Source organism: Octopus sinensis, linkage group LG8 (assembly GCF_006345805.1).
Source record: "Octopus sinensis linkage group LG8, ASM634580v1, whole genome shotgun sequence".
In the NCBI taxonomy this organism is placed as follows: domain Eukaryota; kingdom Metazoa; phylum Mollusca; class Cephalopoda; order Octopoda; family Octopodidae; genus Octopus; species Octopus sinensis.
In genome coordinates, this window is record NC_043004.1 from 80,007,677 (window position 1) to 80,027,602 (window position 19,926).

The window sequence follows — 19,926 nt, forward strand, 5'->3', positions numbered from 1 at the left end:
AAACTCTACAAAGCTTGAGTAAGGCACACAATAATGTTTTACTCCTACATGTAAGAGGGCACGCCCATGCTGCCCATAGAGGTGTCCTTAACTGGATCTAGAAAAGAGCCACCTGACTGACTGGCACAGAGTTACTCATAGACATGCTCCAGACTCCAGCCCACAGGTCACAATGTCTTCTCGCTTTACATTTTCTGCTGCTACCATAATGGCCTCTGCTCTGTGGCACTAGCTGGGCTCAATGAAGAATTTAATAAAATAGATTTGCCATTATTAAGTTGATGTTTGGCACATAAACCAACGTGGAATTTTGATGAAAGACTGTGATTTAGATCACTTTAAAGCAAGAAATTTTTATCATAGAATCAAGGATAACCTCATGTAGGTTAGTATGGAAAGGGTTAAGCTGGGTGTTTGGAACATAACATGAAAATTTGATGCAAGGCTCTTTAAAATGGGAAATTTGTATTATAGACCCAGAGGCAGTCTCAGGCAAGTCCATATCAAAAGGGTTAAAAAGAGTGATAAAAATATTGAAACAGGATGATCAATAGCTTAAGATTGTATCCTTTTTTCACTCAAACTAACCGAAAAAAGATCTAAATTTTATTTTACTCTCTCATAATATTTATAGATAAGGTGACAATCTGGCAGGGTTCTTAGCACCCTGGACAAAATGCTTAGTGATATTTCATCTGGTTTTATATTTTGAGGTCAAATTACCAGAAGGTCAACTTTGCTTTTCATCTCTTCAAGGTTGATGAAATGACTAACAGTTAAGCACCGGGGACAATGTCATCGACTATCCCCATCCTGAAGAATTTCAGGCCTTGCGCCAAATTTTAAAGCCAATATTTCATTATGGGTCAATGCCATGCAAAATGCTTAATGGCATTTCATCCGTCTTTGCATTCTGAGTTTAAAATTCCACTGAGGTTGACTTTACCTTTCATCCTTTCAGAATTAATGAGCTAACTACTTGTTGAACACATGGGTTGATTACATCAACTAGCCACCCACTCCTATTGCCTAGACTAGAAAGGAATGTTTATACATAAGACCATCTTCATTCATCGTTGTTGTTTTTTTTATTTTGTTATTCAGGTGGACTCACAGTCTCTCATCGATGCCCTGACCACTCGTACTATCTTCACCCGTGGTGACAGCGTCACATCTACAATGGGTACAGCTGCCTCTGTTGATGTCAGAGATGCCTTTGTGAAGGGCATCTATGGCCGCATGTTTGTTTGGATCGTTGATAAGATTAACGAGGCCATTTACAAACCTACCATTTCACCAAGTCATTACAGAACTAGTATTGGGGTCTTGGATATATTTGGATTTGAGAACTTTGATCATAATAGGTAAGGACAATGTTTACTTGACGTTCTGTTGTTTTCACCCTTCAGCATTTAAACCAATCATATTACACCCAGAAATTCTACCCATTTTATGCTCAAACCAGCCAGATCTGGTCTCTTACACCTACCTTACAATATCCTTCTAAAATTAAACAATCACATCATCAATATCTTGAAGCTACAAGATAATCCATGATTAATTCAAAACAATGTGAATAAAGAAGATTACATTTGACAGGATAACTTGAATGCTAAAGGATTAAAAAGAAAAGAACAGTCTCAAAGATTATGTATACGAGTGTGCATATTTGAGTGTATTTACCATCATAATTGGTTTAACATCCACTTTTCCATGGTTGCATGGGTTAGATGGAATTTGTTGAGGCAGGTTTTCTACAGCCAGATTCCCTTACCTGTTTCCATATAAGGTAATATTTTTCTATAGGAAAACTTTTTATCATGGAAGAGTGGAAACAAAGGATACTGCTTATATGATAGTGATGTTCATTTAAAACTAACATGTGATATCAAAACAAATGGACTGTAACAACCACATATACATACAGACACATATATATGTGTGTGTTTATTGAAGATATTGGAGTCAAGGAGGAGTACAGGTGGACATTTATTTATTATTTACTACAATTGTTTTGATGCAACGTAGTTTTCCAAGAATACATGTATTTGATTATGCAACTGTTTGTTTGCATAATGAGATCTAGTTGTGTTTCCTCAGGTGATATTTGCGCGTTGTGTCTGTTAGTTTAAAATCATCGACTTCAAGGCTGTCTTCTCTGTTCGTTGCGATTTGAATTCAGTAGTGGCTGATAGACCCATGGCGTTTGCTGCTACTAAATTCAAGTCATGACAAACAGAGGCATCAGTCTTGAAGTCAATGATTTTAAACCAATGGAGACAACACTCGTATATCATCTGAGGAAATACAACTAGATCTCATTATGCAAACAAACAGTTGCATAATCAGATTCATGTATTTTTGGAGAACTACGTTGTGTCAAAACGATTGTAGTAAATTATAAATAAATGTCCAACTATACTCCTTCTTTGATTCCAATTTCTTCAATTTTACATTCACATGTGATGAATGCCCAAGCTTAAACTTGGAAATATATAATAATACTACCGATAGTCCTGTGTAATTCTGAAGGTGGTCGGGCTGTATACTGTACTTTACCACATTCCTAATGGAATATAACATATATATATATATATATATGTGTGTGTGTGTATATATCATCATCATCGTTTAACGTCCGCTTTCCATGCTAGCATGGATTGGACGATTTTGACTGAGGGCTGGCGAACCAGATGGCTGCACCAGGCTCCAATCTTGATCTGGCAGAGTTTCCACAGCTGGATGACCTTCCTAACGCCAACCACTCCAAGAATGTAGTGGGTGCTTTTTACATGCCACCGGCACGGGGGCCAGTCAGATGTTACTGGCAATGACCTCGCTCGAATCTTCTTACACGTACCACCAGCACAGGTGCCAGTGAAGCGACGTTGGTAACGCCTTTTAAATTTACTGTCATTTAATAATGTTATTTACTGTTATTGCAATATCTCTTTATGACCTTACTTTGTTTTGCCATCATTTAATAATTAAACTTCAGAACTAATTGATAAATGAATTATTGATTGCATTTAATTACTAAATCTAAAGCAGCTGTTATACTAATTGTTTGACAGAAATGAACAACAGTGTTCCAATAGCCATTTTAATGTGAATTGGTTCCCGGAGAATAATCAATAAAAATGTGGAAACTAAGATCAGATCTGAAAATAAAAGTTAATTCAGGGAAATATTTATAATCTGAGATACTCCCTGACACCCCATCACCACCACCCGCTCCTTTTCCAGTTGGAGTTAAAGATGTATTTCCCCTCCAGCAACACGTCTGTTCTTGTCCCTCTGTCACATTTTAATTTTTTAACTCCTGGCATAAAGCTATCCCCTTCAATACTTACTCCCTTGCCTCGGTTGAGTGAGACTTGTCTTGTGTGTTACTCGGTAACCTCTCTAGTGTTGGTGCCACATAAAAAGCACCCAGTACAACCTGTGAAGTAGTTGGTGTTGGGAAGGGCATCCAGTGATAGAAGCCATGCCAAAGAAGACATTGGAGTTTGATGCAGTCCTCTAGCTTCCTGGCGCCTTTTGAACCATCCAACTCCTACCAGCATTGAAAGCAGACAGACAGAAGGAGAAGAGGATGATGATGATGCTGTAGTAGTAGTAGCAGCAGCAACAGCAGCAGTAGTAGTAGCAGCAGCTGTTCAAGAATTTGGACCTAGAGATCTCCATTTCCAGAGACTTCAAGGGCCACCTCCCAGTGGTGTCGAGTGTCAACAAAGAGCCCTCGACTACAACAAGACGACCAAAGTTTTTTTTTTCCAAGGTCTGGGGTCTCCTTCCCCTAAGCCCTAGGTCATTACCTAATCACCCCTACCCGTCTTGTTGCTTAACAACAACAGCAGCAGCAGCATTGCATGTATTTCCTATATACATACGGTATATGGTGCTAAAGTACTGTAAATTTAAAATAAAACATAAATGAAGTACCAACACTTTTGTAACTTTTGGGACACCCTGTATTTAACCTACCTGATATCAGTGTTTTGATTAGCACTGTCTCTCCAAGTGCATTCAAGTTGGTGTTCCTAAGCTACTCCAAAGATTGAACCCAAAGCCCTTGATTTGCTAACTTTGTGTGATCTTCTAACCTATTGTCCTGAATGCTATTTTTAAGGTACCTTTCAAGTATTCATCTCTGTAGTATTTTTTTTATATCTTTAATGGAGACAAATGCTTAATAGTAATTCTTAAAAGTACCTCTTAAAAAATGACATTGTTTTTTGCCAAGAGAAATCATCATCATCATCATCCTCATCATCGTTTAACGTCCGCTTTCCATCCTAGCATGGGTTGGACGAATGACTGATGGCTGGCGAACCAGATGGCTGCACCAGGCTTCAATCTTGATCTGGCAGAGTTTCAACAGCTGGATGCCCTTCCTAACGCCAACCACTCTGAGATTGTAGTGGGTGCTTTTATGTGCTACCAGCATGGGGCCAGTCAGGCGGTACTGGCAATGACCTCGCTTGAATCTTTTACACATGCCACCGGCACAGGTGCCAGTAAGGTGATGCTGGTAATGATCACGCTCGAATGGTGTCTTTAGTAGGGTGCTAAGAGCACCATTCGAGCATGATCGTTGCCAGAGCAGTCAACTGGCTTCCATGCCAGTGGCACGTAAAAGGGCACTATTCGAGCGAGGTCATTGCCAGGTACCCAACCTGACTGGCCCCCGTGCCGGTGGACCTAAAAAGCACCCACTACACCTCTTGGAGTGGTTGCGTTAGGAGGGCATCCAGCTGTAGAAACTCTGCCAGATCAAGAATTGAGGGGCCTGGTGCAGCCATCTGGTTTGCCAGTCCCTCAGTCAAACTCGCCAACCCATGCTAGCATGGAAAGCGGACGTTAAACATTGAATGATGATTAAGATTGTTGTTCTTGCTGTTTAATAAACCTTCTCTAAGCTGTTTTATGATAATTGTTAAATTAAAAATGGTGGACAGAAATTTGCTCACTAATTAAGTTAAATGTCATTAATTATTTGTTTTTTATTTCAGCTTTGAACAGATGTGTATCAACTATGCCAATGAAAATCTCCAACAGTTTTTTGTACAGCATATCTTCAAGTTGGAACAGGTAAATACCATCTTAATGTCTGTTTATTCCATTTACAAATATTACGTTGCTTGGATGTGATGGTTTAATTCTTACACTGGACTCGTAGTTGAAGCTCTGTTTCCATTGTGCCGTGTAAAGAGCAGTGATGCTGGCACTGCATAATAAGCACCAGGTACACTCTGTAAAGTGGTTGGCTTTAGGAAGGGCGTCCATCTGTGGAAACCATGCCAAAGCTGACCGTTGGAACCTGGTGTAGGTCTCCAGTCTTGCCAGCTCCTTTCAAACCCTCCAACCCATGCCAGCATGGAAAATGGACGTTAAATGATGATGATAACTTGCATGCATGTGCATGCTACAGGCTTTTGGACATATTCTGTTTACCAAATTCCACTCACAATGCACTGGTCAATCCAGGTGAATGATAGAAGAGTCCTGCACCAAAATGTTGCTATACAGGTGGTCCAAATCTGGAAGCATGGTTTCCAAGAGAACTTTGCATCTGCACAGTCATGTCTGCACCCATAATAAGCAAACTTGCAAACAACAGTCTTTAAATGATAAATATTCTTTAACCGTTTAGCATTCAGATTATTCTGTCAAATGTAATATTTAATCACATTATTTCTTAATTAGTTGTGTATTATTCCAAAGCTTTGAAGCTTTGATTGTTTGTTCTTAGAACCCCATAGGTTAGGTGCAAGAGGCTGGATCTGACCAGTTTGAACATAAAATGATAGAATATTTGAGCTGGATTTGGCCACTTTAAATGCTAAAGGGTTAAATCATTCTATATTTCAACTTGATACATCTCTCACAATTTCGATACATTATGCCTACTTCTCTCTCTCTCTGTGGGACTGAACCTGAAACTATGTGGTTAGGAAGCACACATCTTTACCACACACCACTGCTGGACATTCAATGATGATAATCGTGCTGGTGGCACATAATAAACATCATTCAGGTGTGGGTCGATGCCAGTGCCACCTGACTGGCTCCCTGTGCCAGTGATATGTAAAAAGCACCATCCAAATGTGGTCGATGCCAGTGCCCCCAGACTGGCTCCCATACCAGTGGCATGGTAAAAGCACCCACTAAACTCTTTGAGTGGTTGGCATTAGGAAGGACATCAAGCTGTAGAAACCTTTCCAGATCAGATTGGAGCCTGGTGCAGCTTCTTGGCTTGCCAGCCCTCAGTCAAACCATCCAACCCATGCCAGCATGGAAAGTGGATGTTAAACGATGATAATGATGAGGATGTTGATTTTAACTCCATTTGTAAAAAAAAACAAAAAAGACAAAGCATAAATATTTCAACTCCATTAACTGATAAACGACTGCCTTAGTAATAACAGTTGTTTTGAAAACTATATCCATTTTTTTAATTTCCAGGAAGAATACAACAGTGAAGGCATCAACTGGCAGCATATTGAATTTGTTGATAACCAGGATGCTCTTGATCTGATTGCTGTGAAACCAATGAATTTGATCTCTTTGATTGATGAAGAAAGTAAATTTCCCAAGGTAAGATGATAAAACATTAATCATATTCTTTAGTCCCAAGTCAGCCCAGTCCTCAGTCAAACCATCCAACCCATGCCAGCATGGAAAATGGACGTTAAACGATGAGTAGTGATAGAAAAGACACAGAGAGAAGACTGCATCTCTGTGCTTATCCTGTATTTTAGTAAATGCAAGACTTATTTTTCTAGTGTGTTTTTATCATTCTTTGAAGATACCAGGGAGTGATCCTAAAAGATTTGACTGCTATTTCTAGCAGCTTGAGTGACTGCATAGTGCCTTGCTCATTGGATAATTCAAACATTAATGTGTAACATCGGTTGCTGTCAGCTAAAGTTAATTACTTTCTCCCCTGTCATTTTTATTACCATATTTTTGTTGAAATATTCTGACATTGTTTCATTCAATATTGAAAATAAAGAATTTAGTAAAATAATTTTGTCATTTTTAAGCTGGTTTCTGAAACATAAACATGAAATTTTGATGTAGGGTTTTAAATTAGATCACTCTAAACCTTTTGTTAACAAATTTCTGTTAAAATACTCTGCCTTTGTTTAATTAATTTTGCAAAGAATGAAGAATTTAGTAAAATAACTCATTATTAAGCTAGTATTTGGAACATAAATTAATGTGAAATTTTGACACAAGGTTTAACCCTTTTGATACCAACCTGGCCAAAACCGCTTCTGGCTCTGTAGTACAAATGTCTTACTTTCCTAAGTATTGAATTAAAATCTTCCGCCAAACCTTAGTCACAATTTATGTTCCTAACACTAGCTTAACAAAGTTCTTTTACAAAATTCTTTGTTATATTTAAAATTAATTGAATGAAACAGAGCATCTCAACAGAAATACGGTGACTAAAGGGTTAAATTTGATCACATTGAAACCAAAAGTTCATATCATGGAACTAAGAGCAGTCTCAGACAGGTTAATGCACCCTGTTTCCTTTATTTGAATCCTACAAACAAGGTACCATATGCTACATGAACTTTCAGACCCTATTTTCTTTACAATTTATTTCTGTTTGTTTCTTCAGGGAACAGACTCGACTCTGTTGAGTAAACTCCACCAACAACATGGCAACAACAGCAACTATCTACGAGCCAAATCAGAAATCAGTATGGTGTTTGGTCTCAACCACTTTGCAGGAGTCGTCTTTTATGATACCAGAGGTAGGTTTTATTGTTTAATTAGCTGCATTATTACTGTCTTTGCTAATCTTTCACAACTGCACTTGGCTGCGTGGTTAAGAAGATTACTCTCTAGCCATATGTTTCTGAGTTTAGTTCCACTTTGTGGCACCTTGGGTCTTCTGTTATAGTTTCAAACTGGCCTAAACTTTGTAAGTAGATTTGGTAGACAGAAATTGTAAAAGGAATCCATTGTATGTATATACAGTTTGATTTAGCTAGTTACAAGCTCATTACTGCCTGATGAAATGGTATGGTTCCATAATAATGTAAAGTTATGTAATAGTATGTAATGTTATGGAATAAATGATTTAACTATGGAAACAAGTGTGGCAAAACATTTGAGCTATCCATTCTTTTTACAGGTAGATAGCCATCCTGTTGCTAACCCTTACTTGTTTTTCAAGTAAGGGATCTTTTATTTCACATATTGAAAGTGCAAAGCAAATGGACTATTCTGTTGATCGAAGTGACTCCAGCACTGCTTGGAACTCAAAAAGTTTTGCAGAGGACAGATGTAAACGAGGACACATGCATGCATGTGTAAGAATATATGTATGTGTGTATATACACACATTGATATACGCATGTATTGGTCTTCTTTGAGTTTCTGACTACCAAATTCACTGACAAGTCTCTGGTCAGCTTGGGATAATAGTAGAAGACATTTGCTGTCCAGTAGGACTGACCCTGAAACCATACAATCGTATATATGCCTGTGCTTTTGTTTACAAGGAGATTGTATGGAAGTTGCTTCAAGTGGAATGGTTTTTGGCAACTCAAACATGCAACAAACGAAGCCGATGATTTCCTCTGTTGTACATCTTTTGAAGTTTTGCGTATAATTCAGAGCATTGATTGGTTGATTGTATCTTACTTAAAGATGAACTTCATCATCATTTAAAGTCCATTGTTCATGTTGGCATGGGTTGGACAGTTTGACTGGGCTGGAATGCTGGAAGGCTGCGATAGGATCCAGTCTGATTTAGCATGGTTTTCTACAGCTGGATACCCTTCCTAACGCCAATCACTCCGAGAGTGTAATGGGTGCTTTTATGTGCCACTGGCACAGGTGCCATTTGTGTGACACCAGTATCTGCCATGACTGATTTTGCTTGTCTTGATGGGTCTTCTTCCAAAGTACAACATAAGGCCAAAGGTCTTGATCATTGCCTCTGTGAGACCCAACATTCGAAAGGAGCTCGGCCAATTTGCCTCCATGAGGCCTAATGCTTGAACTCAGCCATCTCACTTCCTTGAGGCCCGTTCTGTTAAAATATGTTTGTGACATATTTCAATTTCTAAAGGCAAATTCACTGCAGTTACCCTAGCAGACGTATAATTCTACTGAAGTTAGATAACCCTAGGCAGATGCAAAACTGTAAGTCTAGCTGCGGTTAGGAGTAAATGAACATTAGGTCAGTTAAAATATATTTTTGACATATTTTAACTGCAGCTACCATAAAAAAAAGAAAATCTCTCTTGTGGTAAAAGGTGGTAAAAGATAATTAACCTCTTCAATTCATGGTGGAGTTGATGATATTTAAGCACATTCACCTTTAAAACAATACCCACAACAAATCCTGGAATTGTCCGAATTTGTAGAACCCTAAAATTTCTCGTTTGTAAATAACAAATTATTATTGCTTTCGTTTGTTTTAATTGCTTATGGTTTTTCTTAATTTTATTTTTAATTTTTAGGATTCTTGGAAAAAAATCGTGACACTTTTAGTGTGGATCTGATACACTTGATCCAAACGTCATCGAATGCATTCCTTATTTTAGGATTCTTGGAAAAAAATCGTGACACTTTTAGTGTGGATCTGATACACTTGATCCAAACGTCATCGAATGCATTCCTTACCGACCTCTTTGTTTCTGAAGTCACCATGGTAATATTTGTTTACTCTTTCTCTACTCTTTTACTTGTTTCAGTCATCTGACTGTGGCCATGCTGGAGCACCACCTTTAGTCAAGCAAATTGACCTAGGACTTATTCTTTGTAAGCTTAGTACTTATTCTATCGGTCTCGTTTGCCGAACCGCTAAGTTACGGGGGACGTAAACACACCAGCATCGGCTGTCAAGCGATGTTGGGGGGACAAACACAGACACACAAACATATATACACACACATACATATATATATATATACATATATACGACGGGCTTCTTTCAGTTTCCGTCTACCAAATCCACTCACAAGGCTTTGGTCGGCCCAAAGCTATAATAGAGGACACTTGCCCAAGGTGCCATGTAGTGGGACTGAACCCAGAACCATGTGGTTCGTAAGTGAGCTACTTACCACAGCCACTCCTACGCCTGTAAAAAGAGTAAATAATTGACGTCGCCAGTAGGATTCGAACCTACGTGGGGAAACCCCAATGGATTTTTAGTTCATCGCCGTAACCACTCAGCCACGATGACTTCCTTTAAAGAAATTTTGTTTTGAAAAATGTACAATTCATGAATTTGATCATTCTAATACAGCTCGACCATTTTGTCAGCATTTTCATCAAAAATATGTTGCGTTTGTTGCCATCAATTTTGAAGATAAAAAAGAAATTACTAGCATTTACATGAATTAACTCAAAATTTTTAAGGAGGGTTTTAATCGAGATCAATTATAAAAGCATTGCACATTAGTAAAATTAACCGTTTTGATACCAACCTGCCTGAGATTGCCCTTGGTTTGGTGATACAAACTTCCTAATTTAAAGTGATTTGAATTGAAATCTTTCATAAAAATTTCACACTAATTTATGTTCCAAACAGCAGTCTTTTTTGCAAAATTCATTATTTTCGAAGGAGGCAAGCTGGCAGAAACGTTAGCATGCCAGGCAAAATGCTTAGCAGTATATCATCTGCCGTTACATTCTGAGTTCAAATTCCGCCGAGTTCGACATTGCCTTTCATCCTTTCGGGGTTGATAAATTAAGTACCAGTTATGCACTGGGGTCGATGTCTGTCCTTGTTTGTCCCCTCTATGTTTAGCCCCTTGTGGGTAATAAAGAAATAAGAAATGTTAACATGCCAGGCGAAATGTTTAGCGGTATTTCGTCTGTCTTTACATTCTCAGTTCAAATTCTCCCGAGGTCGACTTTGCCTTTCATCCTTTCAGAGTCGATAAATTAAGTACAAGTTGTGTACTGGGGTTGATCTGGTCGACTGGCCCTGAAAAAAAAAAAAAATCATTATTTTCAAAATTCCTTGAAAAAAGAGAAGTGCATTTCATCTGAAATATATTAAGGGAAAGATTAAGAAATAAGTTATAATGTTCTGATAAAGAAAATTCTGATTCCAAAATATATTCATAGGATCAGTAGTAAAATATTTAGAAAAATTATTGAATGGAAATTTTTACTTCATTTTTTTCTTTAATTCATTTGTTATAAATGTATTTCTTTGATTTAAAGGGAAACGAAACAAGGAAAAGAGCACCTACTTTAGGGGCCCAGTTTAAGAAATCCCTGGATTCATTAATGAGGACACTCAGCAGCTGCCAACCTTTCTTTGTGAGATGCATCAAACCAAATGACTACAAGAAACCACATGTAAGTTACATGGAAAACTTTGAATATGTAGCAGGAATCTCAGTTATTTGAGATGTCTAATATATAAATGTTGGTTGGTTTCTGCAGTCAAACTATGCATTATACAAAGGGGAGAGAGAGTAACATAAGAGTTTCCACATGAGTGCACATACTAAGCTTGGTGGCAGGCAATGAGTGCTACACATAGTGAGAGTGAAAGAATCATAGAGACAGAAGAGGAGGAGAAGAAGTAAATGCTACTGTGTACAAATGAGAAATTTGTTTTATTTAATAGTAATATATGAGTAACAACCTGTATGTATGTGTATATACATTATGAACAAGCAGCATGTGCATTTATAAGATATATAGACACATATATGAGATGACAAAACAAATTTGGGTTATAAACCAACTGTTTTATAAGGGTGAAGGGGTGAGGATCAAGGACAGATTCAGAGAGGGTGTTTAAGGTATGCTTTAAACCAGTCATATCCATTCAAATATTCCACCCGTTTTATGTTCACCCCAGCCAGATCTGACTTTTCCCACCAACCCTACAATGTCATTCTGAAAGTAAACAATTGTATGATTAATTCAAAACAATAAATAAGCATTGCATTTGACTGAGTAACCTCAATGCTAATGGGTAAAGACCCTATCAATCATGTTAAATTTCTTTCACTGTAAAATGCTAATACCAATTGGCAGATACCAGCACACATTAGTAAATATTTTGTTTTATGAATCCTATAAACAAGAGCAAAATCTCTTGTTAGATTCACTGGTCCAGGATAGCTTTGACTGAGGAGACACAACAAGGTTGAAACACTGGTTGTCCTAAGATCCTCTTACCCCAACAAATCAAATGTGTTATGAACATATGTTCATCTGAAAGGAGAAATTGCTTTCCAGTGATGAAATACAACAGTGATTAACATATTCATGTTCAAATCCACCAGACTGAATAAAGAATGAATATGTATGTTATTGCCTTGATTCTCACTCTTCACCATACACATGACAATATTTTAGGTTAGGAATATTTTTTTTTATTCAAAAACAAACTAATGAAATGTATAATAGGAAGAACTATGGTTAAATAAAAAAAAAACGACCTTAATTTATTAATCCATGTCTCTTGTTGCCTTTTGTGTTCCATACAGATGTTTGACCGTACCTTGTGCTGCCGACAATTGAGGTATTCAGGTATGATGGAAACTATCAGAATACGAAGAGCTGGCTATCCAATCCGACATCTCTTTAAAGACTTTGTCGATCGTTACCGTGTCCTGTCTTCAGGTATTCTGGCTTCACACAAAGAGAACTGCCGAGAAGCATCTTACAAGATTTTGCAGACCGTTCTGAAAAATGCAGATTACCAACTTGGGAAGACAAAAGTCTTTTTGAAGGTGAGTTTCATTTAATAACACTAGAAAATTTATCAAGGAAATTTTAATTAATATTATTACATCGCCAATGTCTTGGGTTTTTTTCTTGCAATTATGTTTTGTACTAACCATGCATTATCAATGATGTATTAGTTTTATTCCTAGAATGACATTCTAGGGTATGTTTTATGTCTTTGATATCCTTGTACGTGGGATATATAGTATAACAAAGCAGTGGGGAAAGAAAATATATGCACGAATGCAATATGATTACTATTTCACAAGACTCAACACTCCTAATCAACAGCTCACAGTGAACTGCTTACCAACCTGAACTGCCAATAGCTCACAGTTCTTTACTTTGTAACAATGAGACGGTCTACCTTCAGTCACTTGGTGAGTGGTTGGAATCCCTTCACAACAGTATGTTGGGAAGGTTGGATTTCGTCACTTTGAGCATAAAACAGGTAGAATATTTTGGCCAGATTTAGTCAGTTTAAATGTTAAAGGATTAATGTATTGCACATTTAACCCTTTTGTTACTAACCCAGCTGAAACCAGCTCTGGCTCTGTAGTACAAATGTCTTGTTTTCATAAGTTCTAAATTAAAATCTTCCACCAAACCTTAATCACAATTTATGTTCCTAACACTAGATTAATGATAACTAAGGTATTTTACTAAGTTCTTTGTTATATTTAAAGTAATTGAAAGAAACACAGAGAATTTCAACAGAAATATGGTAACAAAACGGTTCAGAAGAAAAATAATCAGCAGAAGACATAAGAGAAGGAGACCTCAGTGTTGTCACTCTATATGCTAGAAATAATAGCCTAAATTTCCTTCAATCCACTCCCTTCCAACTGCTTCTAATGTCTATCTACCCAAATGTAGGGGTGTGTTTAACCCTTTTAATACCAGCCTGGCTAAAACTGCCTCTGGCTCTGTAGTACAAATGTCTTGTTTTCATAAGTTTTGAGTTAGTATCTTCCACCAAACCTTAGTCATAATTTATGTTCCTAACACTAGCTTAATGATAACTAAGTTATTTTACTAAATTCTTTGTTATATTTAAAGTAATTGATAGAAACACAGAACATCTCAAAATAAATACAGTAACGAAAGGGTTAATGCAGACATATTTTCTCATGCTTATTGGATTTTGTTTCTTATTTTAGGATGCTCAAGATGTATTCCTTGAACAGCAGAGAGAGGAAGTGATGACTCGCAAAATTCTCATCATCCAGAAGACAATTCGTGCTTGGGCTGTAAGACGAAGATTTGTGCAAATGAGAAATGGCGTGATTGTCATTCAGCGTCAATGGAGAGCCTTTGAAGCCAGAAGACGATACAAAAAAGTAAGTTGGAACAGAAAGCTCTTTGTTTGTTTCTTGGAAAATCTAGCACAATGCTCCAGCTGGGGAGTTTTCTCTAACTTTGTGTTGATATTCATACTCAGTGTCATATTTTCTTACTCTCTCTCTTTCCCTGTGTGTGTGTGTTTAGATAGATATAACATGTATACATATAGGCGTAGGAGTGGCTGAGTGGTAATTAGCTTGCTTATGAACCACATGGATCTGGGTTCAGTCCCACTGTGTGGCACCTTGGGCAAGTATTTTCTACTATAGCCTCAGGCTGACCAAAGCCTTGTGAGTTGATTTGGTAGACGGAAACTGAAAGAAGCCCATCGTATATACAATTTTTTTCAGAACGAGATAAAAAAACAAGGCTGTGAAGATTTTAGAACATTTATAAATAGAAGGTCTTACAGCCATTTCCAGGATATTTATTATATCCCTTCATCGGAGATGGTGTGAGATAATGGTTAAGCAACAGTTAATTTAGATAAGATACGAAATAGAGAGTGAAGTGGAGGGATGAAAGTAGATGTGAGATATGCAGGGATATTGCATTTGTAGATCCATTATTTAGGCAGAATGGTATACATATAAGATTCCAATACCTTGTGAGTAAAATCCAATAGTATTTAAAATTGGTCATTCCAAGTATACAAACTCTATACTTTTAAATACTATTGGATTTTACTCACAAGTTATTGGAATCTTATATGTATACCATTTTGCCTAAATAATGGATCTACAAATGCAATATCCTTGCATATCTTTCATCTATTTTCATTCCTACACTTCACTCTCTATTTCATATCTTATCTAAATTACCTATTGCTTAACCATTTTCTCACACCGTCTCTGATGAAGAGATATAATAAATATCCTTGAAACAGTTGTAAGACCTGTTTATAAATGTTCTAATTTATCTCATTCTGAAAAAAATTCTCTCTCTCTCTCATATATATATATATATATATATATATATCATCATCATCATCGTTTAACGTCCACTTTCCATGCTAGCATGGGTTGGACGATTTTGACTGAGGGCTGGCAAACCAGATGGCTGCACCAGGCTCCAGTCTTGATCTGGCAGAATTTCTACAGCTGGATGCCCTTTCTAACGCCAACCACTCCAAGAGTGTAGTGGGTGCTTTTACGTGCTACTGGTACGGGAGCCAGTCAGGCGGTACTGGCAGCGACCTCACTCGAATTTTTTTTTACACATGCCTACGGCACAGGTGCCAGTAAGGCGATGCTGGTAACAATCCCGCTCGAATGGTGCCTCCTACATGCCACCGGCACGGAAGCAGTTAGCCGTTCTGGCAACGATCATGCGCAGATGGTGCCCTTAGCACCCTACTCGCACGGGACACAAGTGCAAGTAAAGCGAAGCTGGTAACGATCACACTCGAATGTTGCCTTTTATGTACCACTGACATGGAAGCCAGTTAGCCGCTCTGTCAACGATCACGCTCGTATGGTGCTCACGCCCGACATCAAATTTCACTTTGTTTTTGATTTCGATTTCACTTGCCTCAACAGGTCTTTGCAAGCAGAGTTTAGTGTCCAAAAGGTATGCATAAGTGGGCTGGTTATGCCCCTGGCACAGGCCACGAGGTTATGGTCTCATTTGGCTTGCCAGAAAGAGAGATATAGATATACACATGCTCTCGTGCATATAATAATCTTATTAAACATGTTAAATTTTTATGCCAAACTTGTACAATATTCTGCCTCTCCCTAGTAATTCTCTCATTATCTACAAATGTGATGAAAGCTATGCATTGCGAGGGAAGTTTAATATTAACAAAACATGCCCAGAGTTGTCTCCCATATGTAATCAAATTATTAAAATATCATTTATTATTGTGATAATGTTATTTCTTTGCCATATAATTCATGTTCCCTCCATTTAACATGTAAGCTCTAAATTAACTAATATTCTCCATGTATATGATGTACCTGAGTAATTGTCTAAGCTCGTTAACTACATTATGTATATCATTTTCATTCCATGAATTCATTTGTTTTTAATGGTACCAATATCTAGCTTTTCAAAAACCAATTCATTATAATTAAAACACATATTAATGTGCACCAATTAAAGCATAATTTGTGATTTATTTTCTATCTCATCATTATTTTTCTTTAGATGAAGCGTGGTTACATGCGACTCCAAGCCTTGTCCCGTTCGCGGATACTTACCTACAGCTACCTTCAGTTACGCCACAAAATCATCAACTTCCAACGCCGTGCTCATGGCTACCTGGTACGTCAAGCTCTGAGGAAACGGCGCATTGCCATTGTGAAGATTCAGTCTGGTGTCAGAGCCATGATTGCCAGGAAACGATTCCGACGTCTTAAAATTGAGGTAAGTTAAATGAAGTAAAACTGATATTACTTTAGATCTCTCTCTCCCTCACTTTCTTCCTAATTGCCTCTCTCTCTCCCTCCCTCCCTCCTTCTCTTTCTCCCTCCCCCTACTCCACTCCTTTCCGCCCTCTCTCTCCCTTATATGCTTTGGGACAATTATTGTTTCTGCTAAAATCTGTTTGATAAGTTTATTAAAAATTCTTTCTTTTGGTTTAATATAAAATTTTAAAATTTATCAGGATTTTTTAAAATGTATCATAATGCTTAGACATATCTGTCTCTAGTCCCTCTTATACTTCACTTTCTTGTAGCTTGGCAGTAGGCTCAAATACCTCGTCACCACTATCTCTTTTGGTCCTCTCCTGCTGGGGGTGGGTAGCCTGTCCTTCTGTCATAGTTTGATCTCTCAACTTGGCATAAAGTCAGTTCCTTCCCCTAATACTAGACCCCTACTCAGTCAAGAGATCCTTATTTTGGCCTTGCCAGGTATTCGGGGATGTAACTAGTTCCATTTTTTAATAAAATTAGCAGCCAGCACACTCTGTGAAATGGTTGGTGCTTGGAAGGGCACCCACCCATAGATACCCTGCCTAAGGAAATATTAGATCTCAGTGCAGTCTGCTGGTGTGTCAGATCCTGTTGAACCATCCAACCCATGCCAGACTAAAAGATGGACAATAAATGATAACGATATGAATATTAAGCTGTATATGTAAAATATGTTGCGTATATGATGTAACTAATAGTGTATATGTAATATATATATCCTATGTACAAAGTATATTGTATAGCATGTACCAATTGTATTATACTGTGTGTGTGTGTGTGTGTGTGGTATATATAAATAAATAAATAAAACGATCTATCAGTCGCCATATACATATATGTGTGTGTGTATATATATATATATAAAACAATCTATCAGTCGCCATGATAGATCGTTAGCCACTACACACATTTTTTTTCTCTCCTTGTTTTTTCTGTGTCCCTTTCTGTAGAAGAGCATAGGCTCAAAATGTAAAATACTTTTTTCTATTCCTGAGCATTATACTAATACATCTGTTTGTTTTGTACACCACCTGTCTTCGTCTTTGTTTTTTCGTAAACTCTCCCTATATATATATATATATATATATCTATATATATATATATATATATATATATATATAAAATATATTAAATTTTCTTTTTATTTTCTAACAGTATCAAAAGAAAATGGAAGCAGAAAGATTGCGTCTTGAAGAGGAAAGCAGACTCCGTAAAAATATGACTGAGAAAAAAGCCAAACTAGAGGCTGACAAACTTCACCGGGTATGTCATGATCTGTAGAATTTTATATCATTATTTGATGCTTTTCATGGTGTATTATATATATATATATATGTATATAAACATTGAGATAATTGATAAATTGTATTTCATAGTGATTTTCTTTTTATTTGGCATAAATATAATTTTGGCTCAAAGGGGGTGCAGTGGGTATGAGCACTCTCCTTAAAACTTTTGTAGAAACTTAGGTAGAAACTATATTGAATCCCTGTGTGCTTGAAGAATAAACTAGCTAAGACTAAATGTCTTAAACCTTTGGTATTTAAACCAGCCATATCTCACCCAAGTATTCTACCTATTTTGTGTTCAAACCACCAAGATCCAGCCTCTCACACTTACCCTATGATGTCATTCTAAAAAAATATTATCACTTCGTACTCTTTTACTTGTTTCAGTTATTTGACTGTGGCCATGCTGGAGCACCACCTTTAGTTGAGCAAATCGACCACAGAACTTATTCTTTGTAAGCCTAGTACTTATTCTATCAGTCTCTTTTGCTGAACCACTAAGTTACAGGGACGTAAACACACCAGCATTGGTTGTCAAGCGATGTTGGGAGTACAAACACAGACACACAAACACACACATATATATATACATATACATATATATGACAGGCTTCTTTCAGTTTCCATCTACCAAATCCTCTCACAAGGCTTTGGTCAGCCCGAGGCTATAGTAGAAGACACTTGCTCAAGGTGCCACACAGTGGAACTGAACCTGGAACCATGTGGTTGGTAAGCAAGCTACTTACTACACAGCCACTCCTGCGCCTATAATTCATCATAATTTTAAAGCTGCAAGATAACACATGACAACTTCAAAAGACTGTAAATGAATAACCATCCTACCCATGCATGGAAGATGGACATTAAACGGTGATGATGATTCAACAGAGTAATGTAAAAGTTAAAGGATTAACTTGGACATAATGTCACATCCGTGACAGGAGACAAATCTTCAGTTCTTTAGTTTTCCAACCAACAATTTGACAAATTTTTCTTTTAGCAAGTTGTAGTTCCTTGACAAAATTCACATCTCAGATATGAAATGCTGGTGTTACCCATGCTTCACTGTCCAACCATTGCTATCCTGGAAAACGGACGTTAAACGATGATGATGATGATTTCTAAAAATTTACTGTACATTATTTTCCACCAAATTATAATTTGGTTAACACTTTGACTGCAAAAAGCAGGTATAGAAACCCTTTGCCTATTGTGGGTGTTACATTCCAAAACCCCCTGCAATAGGTGAAAATCTCTGAAGTAGAAACAATACTGTACTGTATATTTTTTTTTTTTTTACTATTTTTATAATTTGTGTATATTTTATTATAAATGCAAAACAACATCACAAAGGAATCGACGTGAGCTTAAATAATAAACCCCAATTGGTGAACCGTGATATAGCGAGGGGTTACTGTATGCCTACTCAGCTCTATTACCCTTAACTGCAGAAAGTAGTTTCATCCACCAATCTATCTTTCGTAGAGAAATTCTGTTTGAAATTACTTTTCGTTGCAGCATGAAAGTTGAGAGAAAATCATATTTTCTGGAAAATTTTTTTTTAACATCATTAACGGAATAAACATGAAATTTAATCTCACAGTGAAAGTGTTAAAATGACAAAGGGCATGAACTTTACAAAAGCTTGCATGTATTGTGTTCTATACTCCGTCTCCCTTCCGGACATGTCAGCCTTCAGGATTTCCGTTTATGGTTTGTCTAATCTTCTGATTCTCTCCCTTGTTTGATTTTTGCAGGAAAGACTTGCTTCCATCGAAAATGCTCGACGTGAGGAAGAACTGAAAGACCGCGAAGAAGCGAGCAAGAAAAATAGAGAAATTCAAATGGCAGAACAGAAGCGCAATGAGAGTAAAATTGATTATGACAAAATAGTAAATATTTTTTCCTTCCTTAAAAGTTTAATAATAATAATGATGATGTTGTTGACATCATAGAGTTATTATTATTATTATTATTATTATTATTATTATTATTATTATTATCATTATTCTATGTTTGACTTTTGCTATATATTGGTACAAGTTGGCTCCAAGTTTCACCCAGAGACCTCAAGAGACAACAGGTTGGAAGTTTACGTTGTTGTTATGCCTAGTGTGCCATATATTTGGTTGTTTTTTTTTGGTGTT

The 19,926-nt window shown here is 37.1% G+C and overlaps 1 protein-coding gene and 1 non-coding gene across 3 annotated transcripts in view; one reads left to right on the forward strand and one right to left on the reverse strand.

Annotated features, from left to right (window-relative positions):
* The window catches only part of LOC115214860 (unconventional myosin-VIIa), a 183,235-nt gene extending 163,681 nt beyond the window's left edge, over positions 1-19,554 (forward strand). The window contains exons 11-21 of one of the 2 annotated variants that reach the window (XR_005000419.1): positions 1,105-1,364; positions 5,016-5,094; positions 6,469-6,600; positions 7,637-7,772; positions 9,576-9,682; positions 11,206-11,343; positions 12,489-12,734; positions 13,890-14,073; positions 16,222-16,440; positions 17,646-17,753; positions 19,537-19,554. Coding sequence is in view for 1 of the 2 variants with exons in the window: in XM_036505518.1 (XP_036361411.1) it covers positions 1,105-1,364; positions 5,016-5,094; positions 6,469-6,600; positions 7,637-7,772; positions 9,576-9,682; positions 11,206-11,343; positions 12,489-12,734; positions 13,890-14,073; positions 16,222-16,433 (1,494 nt within the window). In the remaining variant the exon portion in view is untranslated. Of the gene's footprint in view, positions 1-1,104; positions 1,365-5,015; positions 5,095-6,468; positions 6,601-7,636; positions 7,773-9,575; positions 9,683-11,205; positions 11,344-12,488; positions 12,735-13,889; positions 14,074-16,221; positions 16,441-17,645; positions 17,755-19,536 lie in introns of those variants that run through there. The other variant, XM_036505518.1, reaches the window with a different exon arrangement.
* Positions 10,135-10,216, reverse strand: Trnaf-aaa. The gene has a single exon. It is a non-coding gene; the product is annotated as a tRNA-Phe (tRNA).
* Positions 19,555-19,926: the final 372 nt, after the last annotated feature.